At 30.9% G+C, this 16,229-nt stretch overlaps 1 protein-coding gene across 1 annotated transcript; it reads left to right on the top strand.

Annotated features, from left to right (window-relative positions):
• Positions 1-664: 664 nt before the first annotated feature.
• On the top strand, positions 665-1,651 carry LOC100168995 (proteoglycan 4). Its single transcript, XM_001947630.4, has 2 exons — positions 665-899; positions 1,022-1,651. The coding sequence occupies exons 1-2, from the start codon at positions 836-838 to the stop codon at positions 1,477-1,479; spliced, it is 522 nt and encodes a 173-aa protein (XP_001947665.2). The 5' UTR covers positions 665-835; the 3' UTR covers positions 1,480-1,651.
• The last annotated feature ends 14,578 nt before the right edge of the window (positions 1,652-16,229 follow it).

Genomic DNA, 16,229 nt, shown 5'->3' with positions numbered 1-16,229 from the left:
GAGTATTTTAAGATGTATAAAAAATTTACAATTTTAAAATACTCATAACTCTCGTTACAATTAAAATATACTAAAAAGCACATGAGATTACCTAGATAATAATTTTATCTTTAGATTTTATAAGAGGTCAATTCATCCTGATTTTTAAATTAACGGAGCTACACGTGTTGTGCTAAGCGTAAAATTTGCTATGTTACGCATTTGTAAGATGGAGACAACACATGCGGGTATCACGTCTTCTTAACAATGGCTCGAAATCTAAAAGCTTTGTATATCAGGTAAGTCATTACAAATTTTTCTTTTGATGGTGTAATCTAACAGTATCAGTATTTTAATTTCCAAATTCAATTAATGTATTTGATTTATCATTTACAGACCTTCCAGTATTAATGAATCACAGGCGAGCATCGTAGACAATATAGTATACTATTATAATAGAATGCAAAACCAATTAACTGCTAGTAGAACCACAATAATAGTATTATAGCTGCTATAGGTTATGTATATTAGGTAGTATGCCGTTATCGAAAGTAGATATCGTCGAATGCAAATCCACTGAGTCTTATACTCTTATCTATTTTGGCGATTACTACCTCCTCCGCGGTTATCGGTTGTCGTCGAGGTACGTAGTTCATTGAGTGCCATAAACGTTTGCAGCTTTATATAAACCCTAAACTCCCGATCACCGGACCTCACAGCGCAGTCCGTCTCTGATCCAGATTAATATATTTCGTGTTCTAGTCGTCACGGCCCGTTACTATCGCCCACCTATAATTACAGACCACGAATATTATATTCGTCTTTGCAGATCGACCCGAGTCAAAACCACGTAGACATGCACTTGAACATTTTCGTCGTCAGCTTATTCGCAGTGGTGATGATTCTCCAAATTGCCAACGGTTAGTAAAATATAACATAAAACTATACATTATTTTAACCCAATATGCATTGTAATTTTAACAATATATATAATATAATATATTACATTTTATTATCATACGTATTTCCTTAAATTATTTAGGTTTACCAACTCGCCGTTTTGATACAAATCATATCAATGAAGATCAAAAGTTGAATGGAAACAATAGATTTATGATACCATCCAATAACATTATGCCATTTAAGATTCAAGCAACGCAAACGAAAAATAGACCACCTGCCTATGGTCCATCCGAACCTTCCTCATCTCAATCACCTCTTACACAACAAACCTCGGACTGGAGTCCGACATCGGAAACTAATCCTAAAATGGAAACAGCCCCCACATCGGTAACTGATCCTAAAATGGAAACAGCTCCCACATCAGCAACTGATCCTAAAATGGAAACAGCTCCCAAATCGGCAACTAATCCTTCAATGGAAACAGCTCCCACATCGGTAACTGATACTAAAATAGAAACAGCACCCACATCGGCAACTACTCCAAGATCGGAAACACCACCCACTGCGATGACGAAACCAACTCCACATAATTATTGAAACATTACCAGTTGCTAAACCAATATTATGTTATTTAAGAATTATGAAAATTTGAAAAATCATATGACGCCGAAGTTGAAAGAACTTATTACCTATATTGATTTAACGAGGTATACTTTAATAATCATTTGTTTTGATATTTAATTTATTAAAAACTGTGTATTAAAATTGATTTTTATTTTCAATCTTTATATGCCAAATACGCCGGGTTCTGGTATTTAACCATAAAAAGAGGGAGTATAAATGTATTATGATATTATGTCCATTAGTGCAATGAACACTGTACAACATCGCCACCGCTGGTGGCTTGTCAGAGTTTCTAAGTCATAAGTGTCAAATACCCAATAGCTGACGTAGAACTAAGTATTTTACTGTCGTAACTCTTAACTGATTCCCATTATAGATCACTTTTTTTTGTTTAAACACTTAGTTCCGATAATCTATGCAAAACTAGCAATACAAACCGAATAACAAATAAATTAAATTTTAAAATCGTCGTCCCATATTTTCCATTATATTATAATATAATATGTTTTAAAAAGAATAAATTAACTTGGTTAACTATAATCTCACGAATTAGACATTACAATCATAAAAGACACACCATATTATATAAATTACACCAATAAAATTTGTTGGACATTCATGTTGCAGCACTCACCAATTCTGTTGAAACTTATTTTCGTTGGTAGAGCTTTTTTTAAGTTTCCTGTTGTACACTATTGTACGCTTCAAAAGCATTTTTGTTTTCAATTTTTTTTTCTATTCGCAAGCAAAAAGTTATGCTGTTGATAGTTGACAGTGGAAATTAAACCCAACAATATTAGAGAGTGCATCTTAAAAATTTAAAAACGATATCGACATTAATTGTACTGGAAAATGAAACAAAAATTTATTATAGGTATTGTTAGTTATCCATATAGGTAAGATCAATATTTTATTAGATTTTTTTAAATAAATGAATATTGACATATCGTGGTACGTATATTATATTCAATGCTTATGATACAATAGTGATCATAAAATAATTAAAGCACCGATATCGTCGTCTAATATTATTATACTGTGTAATGATAATAATAGATTATTGGTCTACCTACGACACCAACACGGTAACACCAATCTTAATCGATCGTATATAATACCTTTGATAGTGTTAGTGCACGAGAAGAGTCCGTTTTGCAGGCGACGGAAAAGGAAGCGTGCACGTCCTTTTGGACAATTTTTAATCAACTACCAGCCCGAATCGATCGAAGCACGAATGAAAACAAAAATATTGACAGACAATTTTGTTTGAATGAAAATCTCGTTTGCTCTCAATGCCACCAACCGTACTACCCCATCGTGCTAAGATCTCGATCGATCGTGTTCGTATGAGACAAGTAATATCGTATAATACAGTCCACCAGACACGTCCGTGTCGAATGTTTTTATAAGATTCACGATAAAATCTATATAAGCGTCAGTAAAAATGAAAACGAAGACTAGAGAACTCTGCACTTGTGAATAACATTTTTTCTTTCAGCATTCGATATTATATACGCATTGGCATATCCTATTGCAATTGGTAAAAACAATATTGTAAAACTTATTTCAAGTGTTTATCTATTCGAATTCAGTGTACAATATAAGATGTACTTTATTCATAAGGTAGAATTTACATATTTATTTTTAGTTTATAATGTCAAGGCCCATGGGGGTAAATTATTGAAAAACGAAACATAAAGTTTAAATGTTTGATATTTTAATATTAGTTTTAAGTTTTAACACACATTATATTTGTATACATCATTGGATGGACCATCCCCTTCGAGTTTAAAGTCATTATAGAATGACTTTAATACCCTTTCAATCTTACTGCAACGTACTAATGCAATCTTTTATTAACCTAAATTCAATACGAACCATTTCCACTGCTTTTAATACCTGATTTTATTCCAACGTACTGATTGACCTAATTACAGGTTAAGAATTTTGAAAACAGATTTAGATCTTTCAACTTACATATCTTTTTTAGATCCTCCTATACCTGCGACCATCAACAAATTTGGATTCACACTATGCTTATCGAAATTTAACTTTTGAAATGTAAACATTTACGAATATTCAATAAGTGCCTACCGATTACGGCTCTACAGATAAATAAATAACGACATTTATCCGTAGGATCCAAATTTGACATATTATTAAGATGTCCAGATCTGTTTACAAATTTCAATATAATAATCACATCATCAATCCGATTGGTGTGATGGAATGAAAACTGGTATAGATTTAGCCAATATAATATGATATGTTAATAATGTTATTTTCTAATACTTAATATGTGGCATAAATATTGCCTATATAGAATTTCTTACAAACGGTGTCTCTTTTTACTTTCTGAATAATAATTTATTTAACTCTGTTATGTTTTATTTTAGAGTGAATTGACCTATTACCATATTTAGATTTAAGAATAATATTATCTAGTGGATTATACAGGTTTTTTTATATTTTTATTTTAAAGCCATTTATAAGCATTTAAAATGTACAAAAATGTACAGATATAAAATACGTCTTATAACCTAAGTAAAGCTAAGATAATATTCTTACACCTAAATTTAGTTATGGGACAATTTACTCTAAAATTAAACATAACAGAGTTAAATAAAATTATTCAGAACGTACAATTTTCTATGTTATTATGCGTTTGTAAGAATGAAACAACGCATGTGGGTATGGTGTTCTCTTAAGTCACGAACCAATCACAGGGTAGCGTTTCGTATAGGTCCCTTATGTGTCTCATGGGTCGAACGTACGTCGATCTGCATTTCGATTTGTCACTATTCACTCTGTCTAATAAACCTTTTTTTTTTGCTTGGGCCTCATAGATTTTTTGATACGTTACTAGGTCGAAAATGGTACTTTATTTTTTGGGGAGAGATGATTCAGAAAAGATAAAAATTTAAAACAAATTGATCATTATAATATTATCTCATAAAAAGCTTAGAAAGACTTAACAGGTTTATTATAGTCTAGCCAAATAAACCAGGTGATCGAAGCCATATTATTTAATTCATTCATTAAACTTGCATCCAAAGAATTATTTATAAATATCTGCACAGCACTCGTCAAAAGACATTATACATATTTTATAATAATATTATCAAATTATTTGATACGCGCATATTGCTAATCGATTATTAAAACGTAACCATCGCTCGCTCCGACAAGACGTCTGGATATAATTATGAAAATAGCGTTGTCACAAAAGTTTAATGTCGCAGACGTTACGTTGTATTAGAGACAACGCATCCTTAAAAATCAAAGTATAATTACATAGTGAGATTTGAGACACAAAAACGCAATAATAATATATAATAAAATATAGGTAGTATACCGAGGATGATTTGTATAAGCTTAGGACACTAATTATTTCCGATTTAGAATAAGAATTAAAAAATATAAATTGACATGAAAAAACACACACACATACATAACTAATTATTAAAAACATAACTAATAAAATATAATTATGACAAAAAATAGCTGACGACATTTTATATTATTTAGTACCTATTATTATTTATATTTTTTTGAAATTGAAGTTTTCCGACTAAATACAATTGTTTCTCTCAATTGACATAATAATTATAATATTATTATGGACCCTATCAGGCGCAGATTCAGGGGGGGGCTATGGGTGCTCAGGCACCCCCTGTCGTCTAAGCCACTAATAAAATAAATTTGTATAAAAATCTAAAATATAAAGTTGTAACCATTTTTTTTTAAAATTCTGATTGAAGCGATGTGTGGATGATGTGTTTATTTTAATTTTTTTAATTTTTTTCTTTGTTTCTGTCATCGCCGTATTTGGGGCTGTTGTATCACCCGTATTGGATAATGCGCGGTGAACCAACTATATGCCTTACCTCCGTACACTCTAAGCTAATGACTATCTCTAGAATAAATTCAGATTAATGCACTGTTAGCTTTTGAGGTACGATGATATGCGTCTAGTCGATCTTACGTCCGTTTCCTAAATTGGAATGACTATACTAGGACGCCACAACCAGAGCACTGTTCAGTTTGTAATAAACCTCGTTGACTATAGGTGTGTGGGTCTGAACACTGTTCCAATATTCAAAGGTAAGGACAAAGAAGACTTAGAAATAATACTCAACTCGGGTTTTACTGGTCGGAAACACTTTTATTAAATTATAAAACAAACATAAATAAAACACTTAGCAAATTCAGACCGCCGAGCCCGTACTACGATCGACGTTTGAACGTTTCACACGTTCGACCGTAGTACCTGCGTTCTCGCCGAATCACTCAACGACAACGGGACTCCCCGTGCCTGCGTTTACGGCGGTGTTATATAGTAAAATATCATTGCTGCATCAACTCATATCGATTCACTGGCCTGACCTATGTCAATAATTTACAATTTAAAATAGTCCCACCTATATTACATATTATATATTAAATAATAAATAGTGACGACTGTCTACAAGATACGACAGGGCAGTACAACTGCTTCGCTTTTCTTCATTAGTATCTCGATCGATGGGAAAGTGAATCTAGTTAGTTCATTCAGAAAGTCAAAATTTAAAATTACAATAGTTTTAAAAGCGCCGGGAAAAATAAAATAAAAATTAAGGGAAACGAGAAATTTTAAGCAAAATCGGTTTTCGACGAAATCAAATCTGGTTTTTGGTGCAACTCAAAACCAAATAACCAGATACATGAAATTTTTACTGAATGTTTATATTAGAATTTTCTATACACGATAAAATTTTCAAAATATTTTGATTTTTTTTGAACATTTTTAGTTTCCAATTTTATAAGTATTTTTTTCTATGAATGTCAATAACATTTTAAAGTTTGAAAATTTATTGTATATTGTTACAATGGCAGTTGAAAAATTTTAAAAATGCAGTCACAATTTTTTCTTATAAGCATTTAAAATTCAAATGTTGACAAAATACATAAAAATCATGAAAATGTGCAAATTATTTTGAGTTAGAAATTCATAAACATTTTTATTTTCGAAAATAAAATTAGAAAATTTAATACAAGATTCATCATTAGTATGTCTACCTTTATCAAAAAAAATATCTACCGGAAAGTTAAATTAAACTTTTACATCGTTGTATATTTTCTGGATTTCTCGTGTAGGCATGAATAGGTATGTAGCGATTTTCTTGTAATTCAAACACGAATACTTGTAGATATACTTAAAATTTACATCATATATAATATCTTATCAATTCCCATACTTGATTAAATTTACAAAATATTTTGAGCCGTTTTGAGCTGTTTACGGACATTTTTAATTTTAAACGCTCAGAACCGTTTTTCTTATATTATCATTGAATTCAAATTTAGCATCATCCATTACAGACTATACAGTGATTCAATTGTAACCTACTGTAAAGCAGAGCGACACTCCTTTTTTTTAGCCCCCCCCCCCTGTTAAAATCTTCTGGATCCGCGCCTGGACCCTATTATAGGTTCATGCATGTAATATTACATATGATGGAATACTACGGGGCCTCAAATCGTGTACTGCTGACACTAATAAACATGAAATCATCATAATTCAAAACAATTAACACTAACATTAATTTTAGATACTGAGCAGATCAATGAATGTATTTATTTTACAATGATGTGAGTTTTGTTTGTGTCTGTCATCACCGTTTGGGGAAGTAACACCTCTTCAATTTTCTACAACAGTATATCTTGTTCGATGGGAAAGTGAATCTAGTCAAATTTTTTTTACAAGCAATTAAAGTTTGAGTTTCGTCAACATTTATCAAGTTTAAAATTGATTTTGTAGTTTTACATTTATAAGATATTCCTAACCTACCATACAGCAGAGCAACACTCACTTGCCCACTTTTCAAGTATTTAATTAATATAAAGTGGTTCTGAAGAAAGCAAATACTCGTTGTTTTCTGAAATATTAACATTTTCTTTATTTTTTAATATTCCTATATTTGTAGAGTTTGGTGTCCAAATACTATCGTTATAAAATCATATTATTATAAACCCTATTCGTCTGCGCGGTCGATCGCACCACAATAGAAGATACACCTGATGAACCACTTCGTTCGGTTCCACAGTGAAGTATACGCGTGACCGTGGTTACCACCAGGTCCGTCCCTGCGTCACCACAGCCACCACTGGTTACCGTATCCCTTACCATAAGCTGCACTCCGGCTTCTACCAGTAGCAACGGCGACGAGACTGATAACGACGTCTCGATCCAGCAATCATCTTCTGCGGTGGCAGGTGGCATCAATACCAAAACAGACGATTTGGCACGTGATGGCGAATCTATCGAAACTGGCAACTCCGCGGACGTAACGAATGACAATCTAATTTCGGGAGCATCGCCCGAAGAATTTTCACTCACGACCATATTATTTTAGGTAAAGACATAATAGATCTCTTGTTCACCGGCAAACTATGGACATCGCGGCTTTCTGACGGTTTCAGCATATTTGACCGGTGATCATCGCCAGCCGGTACCATCAAGTCGGCATGGATTTCCAACCAACCTCTGTAGGTGCTTCGGTCGCGGAATTTGCACGCAAGGCCATATTAGGTAATGACATACATCTATTGCGCAGCGGCAATCTGTGGAAATCACAACTCTCGAGCGGTTTTGGTCTATTCGACCAAAGATCGTCAAAAACCATTTTCTTCGTTTCAGTCTTGGATAGCAACTTGATATCTGACGACTTCTTATCTTGAGCAGCAATATTTGACATAATATTGATATTTGACGATGTACGTGGAATAAATATATTATGACAGAAATTCGATTTTAACTTTTATACCGTAGGTATTAGCAATTATTCGTGATTTTCGTAACAAATGAATACTGATGAGTAGAATGGCGGACATTTCTCCCCTGCTGTTTTTGGCGTAGTAGGAGTGTAGGACATTTCCCCCCCCCCCCCCCCCCCCGATAAAAATTTTGGATGCGGGACAAATCCCCGTTTTTTTTTTTTGGTTTTTTATTTTTAAATATTTACCTTCGAATATATAATTATTTATTTTTAACATATATTTTTAGCCTTTTGTTCATATATTTTTATTTTTATTTTTGTAAATACTGGGCGTTAACTAAAAAGTCTTTAATCTTAATTTCAATAAATAAATAACAAATAATATTTAAAAGTTTGATAGAACATACGTCAATGGAACTTACAAGAGAACTATTACAAAATCAAATGGTTTGTCATAATGGCGGTTCCACCTTATTTATGGAATGTACATAATGCTACAAAGAAAAATACAGGTAGAACAAATAATATTAGTGGAGGTTTCAATAATAAATTTAAGAGTTTGATAAGAACTCAGCATCCGAATATTTGGATGTTCATTGAAGTACTCCAGAGATCAAATTCACAAGCAAATATTAAATTATTAAATATTCAAACAGGTACAGTATTTACAAAAAAATAAATAAATATGAAAAAAAAAACTAAAAAATATGTGTATATTAAATAATAATTTTAATTTTAAATTATAATTTTATATTCGAAGGTAAATAATATTAAAAAAAAAAAAAAAAACAAAAAACGGGGGGAAATTGTTCGCATCCAAAAATTTATCGGGAGGGAAATGTCCTACTACGCCGAAAACAGCCAAGAGAAAATGTCCGGGTGGGAAATGTCCGGATACCTGATGAGTGATTACTGTGATACAGACACGAATATTATAGATTATCCCAACACTTAATATGCACTTGACAACAAAATTTCTGTTATTTTTGTAAATCTGAATGTATCTAATTTTTTTAACATATGTTTTATGATATAACAATAAATTATTATTTATTAAATTCTTATTTTTTAGTTATACCGCTCAAGTATAAACCTAAAAAGTAAAAGTTATTTTATTATTTAGGGGTGGGGGTTTTATGAGTTGGATTGATATTTGTTCATAATAGATGTGCCCTGCGTGTTTCGCGAAAGAAATTATTACATCCTATGTGATACGATTTTTGAGTAGGCAGGTATTATCGCGAGCAAGTTTCGTCGGGACGGGCTCGTGGACAATTTTGTGAACGTGTTTTCCCCGAAGGCCGGTGGTGGTTTGTACGAGAATAGAGGACTCTGATCGAAGTTCAGATTAATATCTCTAGGTGAGGTGGGTTGGACCAGGTAACCGAACTTGGTTGTGGGCCAGCAAAGAATACAATCCTGCGATCTTTTTTGCGTTTGAAAATTATAGTACTGGCCACGCATAGCTTTAAAATCACTCACTGTAGTGAAAAAACAACATCATAATTTATATCGTCATTGGTTAATTGTATACAATGTCATATTATATTATCAATGATATTATTCTCACATAAATTAAACCAAATTCCTAAAATGTATACGCATTTATGTAATTAATGTTGACTAAATTAGGGCTGGTGGTATTTTCGGTATACAAATAAACACCGGTATTTTTGGTATTTTAGAATACCGGTATACCGTGAATCGGTAATTACCGAAAATACCGTACATCTACTTTTATTATTTATTATTTTTATATAATCTTGATGACATAATATAATAGCCTTATCCTAGGTTGGAAACTTGAAATCACTAACAAATTTCCAGTAATTACTGTATAACCGGTATATACCGTAGATATCGATAATAAACAAATACCAGATACCGGTATCAACATTTGAAATACCGGCAGCCCTAAGATAAGTGGAAGAGTAGTTCCACAAAATGTCCTCTTTAGATTATAAGACTAAAAAGCAGGTAAGTAGATGTCACTCTGCTGTACACTAGGTTACAAGTGGGTCATTGTATAATGGGTTTTATTAGACTTGAATTCAATGATAAAATATCATTGTATAAGAAAAACGGTTCTGAGCGGAGACGGTTTGTCAGTCTGGATATTGTATATTGTTATTATTTATTTTATCATGTAAATTGAATATTATAATAATATAATTATAATTAAAATTAAAATTATTATTATATTATTATAAAATTATAATTTTTTATTCGTTTCTATGGTGATTAACAAAGTGTTAGAAATTAAAATCCCATTTTTTTTTCGTAATTTTTCGGTAGTTTTTTCCGTGGCATTAAATAACTATTGAGAAACTCGGAAAATGACTTCTCTAAAGTACCATCTTGATCCAATTTGCTAAAAGATAAGGTACTATATGTTGAAATCGAAGCACTTCTTCCGGTAGAAATTTTGTATACAGGATATAAAAATAAAAAATAAATAAAAAATAAACACCATTGTAAAACCAATAGCATCCTCGCTCCACTCAGAATCTAAAATTCATTAAATTTGATTTAAAATCAAAAGTTAATACAGCATGATTCACCATAACCATTATCAACTCCATTTTGTCATTTAATAATAGATTTATTCGAATTCTGGTTTTTGGAGTTTTTATTTTTCTTTACGGGTAGCTCCTTTTTTCCATACAATTTGTTCAACTCGTCATTTTTTTTTTTACTTTTTGATCCATTTCAATCAAAATTCAAACAATTAATTAAGGCCTCAGCGTAATAATCATTAAAAATGATTTAATGTAAAATTATAATATTATGTAATAATTATTAGTCTGATGCCTACTTTTTATATTGAATCAGTTTTTCTAATTATAAATTGTTAATATAATAATACTAGTTTCAATAATTGTATAACGAAATACACTCAATGTACATAAACTCTAAAGTTTATTAACTCGGAAAGTAGGTACTTGTTTGAATTTCGATTTAAATACATTGTTATCGGTGTAAACATCATTGGCTTAATATTTTTAAATAACAAGAGTGTATTTTGTTTTTAAAAAAAAATTTGAGTCACTACTATCGGACAATCCTTAAATGGTATTCAAAATCAAAGTATTTGAAAATATTATACTTTAAGCAATGTACCAACTTTCCAAAACTCAGAATTGAAATAAAATATAATTATTGAAGGTAAAAATAGATTATCATGACAACGGGTGAGTCATCCAGCATAATGTTTGTAGAGTGATCGTTGTTTTTTTTTTTAAACATAAAAACCGCACGTATGTTGTAAGTTATCCGAAATGAACGCTTCAGATAAATGTCATTACTTTTGAAGTGTAATTATATTATTATATGGTTAGTTATTGGCTGTCAAATCGTTGTCGAGCCTCGTATACCACACTGATAATATTTATTTTAGTCGCATCGTACTCCTGCACCGGTGCAGTGTGGGAATCATGGGTATCCGTCAAATGTTACCCGTTGATTCTATAATTGTGCTGTCGAAACGTTAGTCATAATGTCATATACATATAAAATTAGGCCGTTCTAGGAGCAATTTTGGGGGAGGGTCGGATGGACCTTGGGTGTGCTTAGCACATCATATTTTTGTAATTAGCGTCATCGTAATTGTTATGGTTAATGACGATTAAATATTTTATGTATTGATAAATTAATGTGTATGTACTTGTACTGTAAAAAGTTATATACAGGGTGGGGCACTTTTAACGGCCGATTTTCTAAGACAAATTATAAAATAAAAAAACGAATAAAAATTAATTATTATTTATTACAATGAAGTACATAACTTCCCATTTATTTGATGAAGTTGACAAGGATTTTTTTCAGACCAATAACGACAATTTTGCTTATTCACAAAACCATCAAGATGGAAATTTGCTTCATCAGACATCCAAACATTTTGAATAAAGTTTTCGTTCTGGTCCATTCGGGTTAGCATTTCTCGACAAAAATGTATGTGGCAGGGTTTTTTTTAGTGTACAGTGAGACACATTTTGTGCAGTGAAAAAAGTAATTGTGTAGTGAAAATTGTTCCTTTGTGCAGTGCAAAAAAATAATTTCAGGATGATTTATTTTAGTATATTATAAAACAATAATTGAGTAAACTTCAAAATAAAAATAAAAAATTTTTCTATAACAATTAAACATTTTTTAGGTATATTATTCATTATTATCCTATTTTTTTTAAATAAAAAAATATATTTACTACCTTTAAGCACATGCTTGTGGTGGTGGTAGAGAGTTATATTATAACATAATATTATGAACAATTTAATTATAAATAAGAAACGCGGACAAGACCTGAATAATCAATCTATACAATTTTAATACTTATAATTATAACTAATATTAAATCACAACAGTTAAATATAATTCCTTATTATATTTATTCAAGTTTTGAAAATAACCAAATCTGAATTTTTTTTCATTTCAATAGGTACGATTCCCTTCTGTATAGAACATGTCCACTTTTATGTTATATACTGGTATTATTTTGTAGTTTTTTGGGCCTAGATAATCTATAAATTTTTTACCAAACGCTTTTCTAGAATACTCCATTCTGACATCAAATGCCTATCTTCTATTTTAATTCTTACCTTTTTCATATCCAGAAAGGATTCAAAGTTTTTAATTATATACCTATAAAATAGTTATTTTTTTATATACGGACTCAAATGGTAATACATCTAATAACTTACTTAAAGTTTTCTTTAGTTGAATCAAAAAAAGTATTTTTACTTAAACATATCCTAACATTTTTTCTTTATAAAAGTTGTAGTTATAATTATCATTTTGACTATTATTTGATGTAAAAGTAAATTCCAAAAAATATAAAGAAATTAGGTAAATATAGCCAATTGATTGTTTTCATTTTTGTAAACAATTATTATTACAAATTACCTTCTTCAAGTAAATATTACTTAGTAAGTATTACTACTTATATTTACAAACAAAATATAAAATTATTATTTACAAATTTACAATAAAACTAGTGCATTAATACAAAATTATTTATTTGGTATATCATGAGAGATTCAGGATTTATATGTTTTTACATATCGTTTCTGAGTACCTATATGCAGTCTTATGAAAGTAAAAAATGTAGATAGTACAATTTATAGTAGAGTCATATTTTTAATACAATTTAAGACTTTTTGAGCAACTATCTTAGACCATTAAAATAATTTTTAAATTTTCTTAAAATGTCGGGGGGGGGTGTGCTGCAGCCCCCTCAGTCCTTCCCTGGCTACGCCATTGTAGTAGACAGTAGGTTAGTATAGGTAATAGGTAGTATAGCCGGCACAGTTTACAGAGGTGGCTCCAGAGTCATTATTAGGAGGTGACTAAGTCATCATTTTTAGAAAATGTTGATGATTTTTTTTGCAATTTTGTTTTTAACAGTTTAAAATTGTTAAGAAATACAGCTTTGGGAGTGGGCCCTAGGGCCCTCCTGGAGTCACCCCTGACAGTTCAACGGATAACAGTCCGTAGGGTTTGGTCTGTGTAAACAAATTCCCGACTATAACCAAAGAGTGGGAATAAGTTTGTGCAGTCAGAAAAAATCATTAAAAAAAAACCCTGGTATGTGGCTATAGTGATCTGCAGGTCTTAATTCTTGAACCAATTGCACCTTATATGGGTGAAAGTTTAGGTAGCTGTGTAAAATCCGACGTAGACTTCTACTGGATAAATTTAACGATAACGCATGTTTTTGTGCAGAACGTTTCGGACTCTTTATGAGAGCGGCTCTGACAGCAGTGACGTTTTCAGGTGTGCGAATGGTTTTTTGTCGTACAGGCTTCTTTTTTAATGCTGTACCCGTTTCTTCAAAGTCGGTTATCCATATTTGAATAGCCTTAGTTGTTTATATATAATATAGATGGGAGGTGAACAAACACTAAATATGTTTATAAATAACAAATAATTTAAATGAAAAATGTTGTAATATTTCAGTTTTAATAATTTATTTCAACACCTTAAATTTTATTATTTCTGTTATCTTTCCTTGCAAGTAAAATTAGAATAAATTACGAAAACACAGGTATAGGACTATTATATTATATAAGAGTGTTAAAAAAAGATATAATAAGTAGCTTGATTATTCGTATATTTCAACTTACCAATTTACTTATAACTTTGACCATAATTTTGTTATCAGGATAAAAATATATTTTTTAAATACTGTCCGAATCTGTAAATCAGTAATCTTTTTTGACAAAAAGTGTAAAAATCACGAAAATATGCAAACAATTAATTTATAATTCTTATTTTTAAATCTAAGATTTCAAAATGTAATACAAGGTTCCTTATAAAATTATCTACCTTTATCAAAAAAATACTATTTGTAAGAAAGTTAATTTAAATTTTTATGAGGGTTTAAAGTTCAAATTTTTACAACATTGGATTCACTTAAACATTTACTCGATTTCTCATGTAACGATTTTCTTGTTTTGTTGTAATTCAAAAACGAATAACCGTAAACACTTGAGATTTATATCATATGTTTATTTTATTTTTGTAATTCCTTTACTTGATAAAATTTTCAAAATATTTTGATTTGTTTTGAGCAATTGCAGACAATTTTAATATTAAATGCATATTTCTTGAGGAGGGGGGGCGTTAGTAAAATATTGCCCCAGGGCACTTAATGTATAAATGCGCCACTGCGTACATACTATATAGGTACATATTGTGTTGACGAGTAACGCGACTCGCGTGTATCGCGTTATACAATGTATGATATGTCATATCGTCTTGAATATTCGTACCTATATAATACGTGTGTACTTGTGTGAGAGAGAGATAGTATCAGTGGCAGCGGGATATAGGATTATTTGAAGCAATTAGCAATAGCTTCATGCCTGAAATGGGTGGTTGGGTATAATCGTACGACCACAAGTCACAACACAAATATCAATGCAAATATTATAATTTATAATTATTAATGGTCCCTGCTGCTTATTTTGGTTCAATGAAGGGCGTTGGTAAAAATACTAAAACCATACAATAATAGGCTTTAAAGCCCCCACAATTTCGCGCCACCACTATAAACGCTTGTAACATAATATAATATTATTGAGAGAAAAAAATATATTATGGTACACCAAAGCTGGGCACCTACTTATTTATTTTTCACACATTCCGCGGCGTATCCGAATTTACTCTCAGACGTATATACATATATACCCATATATACCCATATACTCACAACTGACATACGAAATTCAAGTGTATATCAGAAGTATTTGTGCGCAGAGTTTGTCATTTTTCTATAACGTGTTCAGTCGTTCGAATTCTAAACCCGTAACCATCACAGCACTAGACGACGGCCGTTTCGACATTTATGGAAAATTATTTTTTAACAGTTAATCCACAATGTGTGCGTATGAATTGTAGTGGAACTGTGGAAGGTAGGTATAATAGTTGTGAATTGTTGTAATATACTAATAGACTTTTTTGTTATTTAGTGGTCGTCATAAGTAATAAATACTAGTATAAATATAACTAATACTATTTCAGTATACTTATATAACAGTATAATAATAAATAAAATATACTCGCGAATAACGTGGAAAAATAGTTTTGCAGTACCATTGCCAAACCTAAACCGGTCGAAACGTCCGAATATTTTGTGTTGCTAATAATAATTAAGAAACATAAAAAGATTTAGGTATAAGATAACTATCTTAGTCCATGACTTACAACCATCATAGATATTATATAACTATAGGTACTAGATAGCAGTCTTGCCATTATCAAGCAAAATGGTCCTCATTTTGCCAAGTGGTATTTCGTGTAAACAAACCTTATCAGTTATCAGTATAAATATTAAATTATAATATTAATAATTATAAAAAGTTTTGATCTAAATTTATTACGGAAACCTATTTTCTTTTTTTTGTTACCTATTAGGTCAATTATTAACAATAAGAGTTGAAGTACATTGTATAATAATGATTATCATGA

The sequence above is a fragment of the Acyrthosiphon pisum genome, chromosome A1, assembly GCF_005508785.2.
Source record: "Acyrthosiphon pisum isolate AL4f chromosome A1, pea_aphid_22Mar2018_4r6ur, whole genome shotgun sequence".
NCBI lineage: Eukaryota > Metazoa > Arthropoda > Insecta > Hemiptera > Aphididae > Acyrthosiphon > Acyrthosiphon pisum.
Note: the sequence above shows the minus strand (reverse complement) of the source record. Positions and strands in the feature narration are given on the sequence as shown.

What these genes read in the sequence shown, in the direction of transcription:
- LOC100168995 (XM_001947630.4), top strand. Translation starts at nt 836, where the DNA reads ATGCACTTGAACATTTTCGTCGTCAGCTTATTCGCAGTGGTGATGATT. An exon ending in GATTCTCCAAATTGCCAACG is followed by an intron (nt 900 to 1,021) that starts GTTAGTAAAATA and finishes TAAATTATTTAG; the next exon opens with GTTTACCAACTCGCCGTTTT.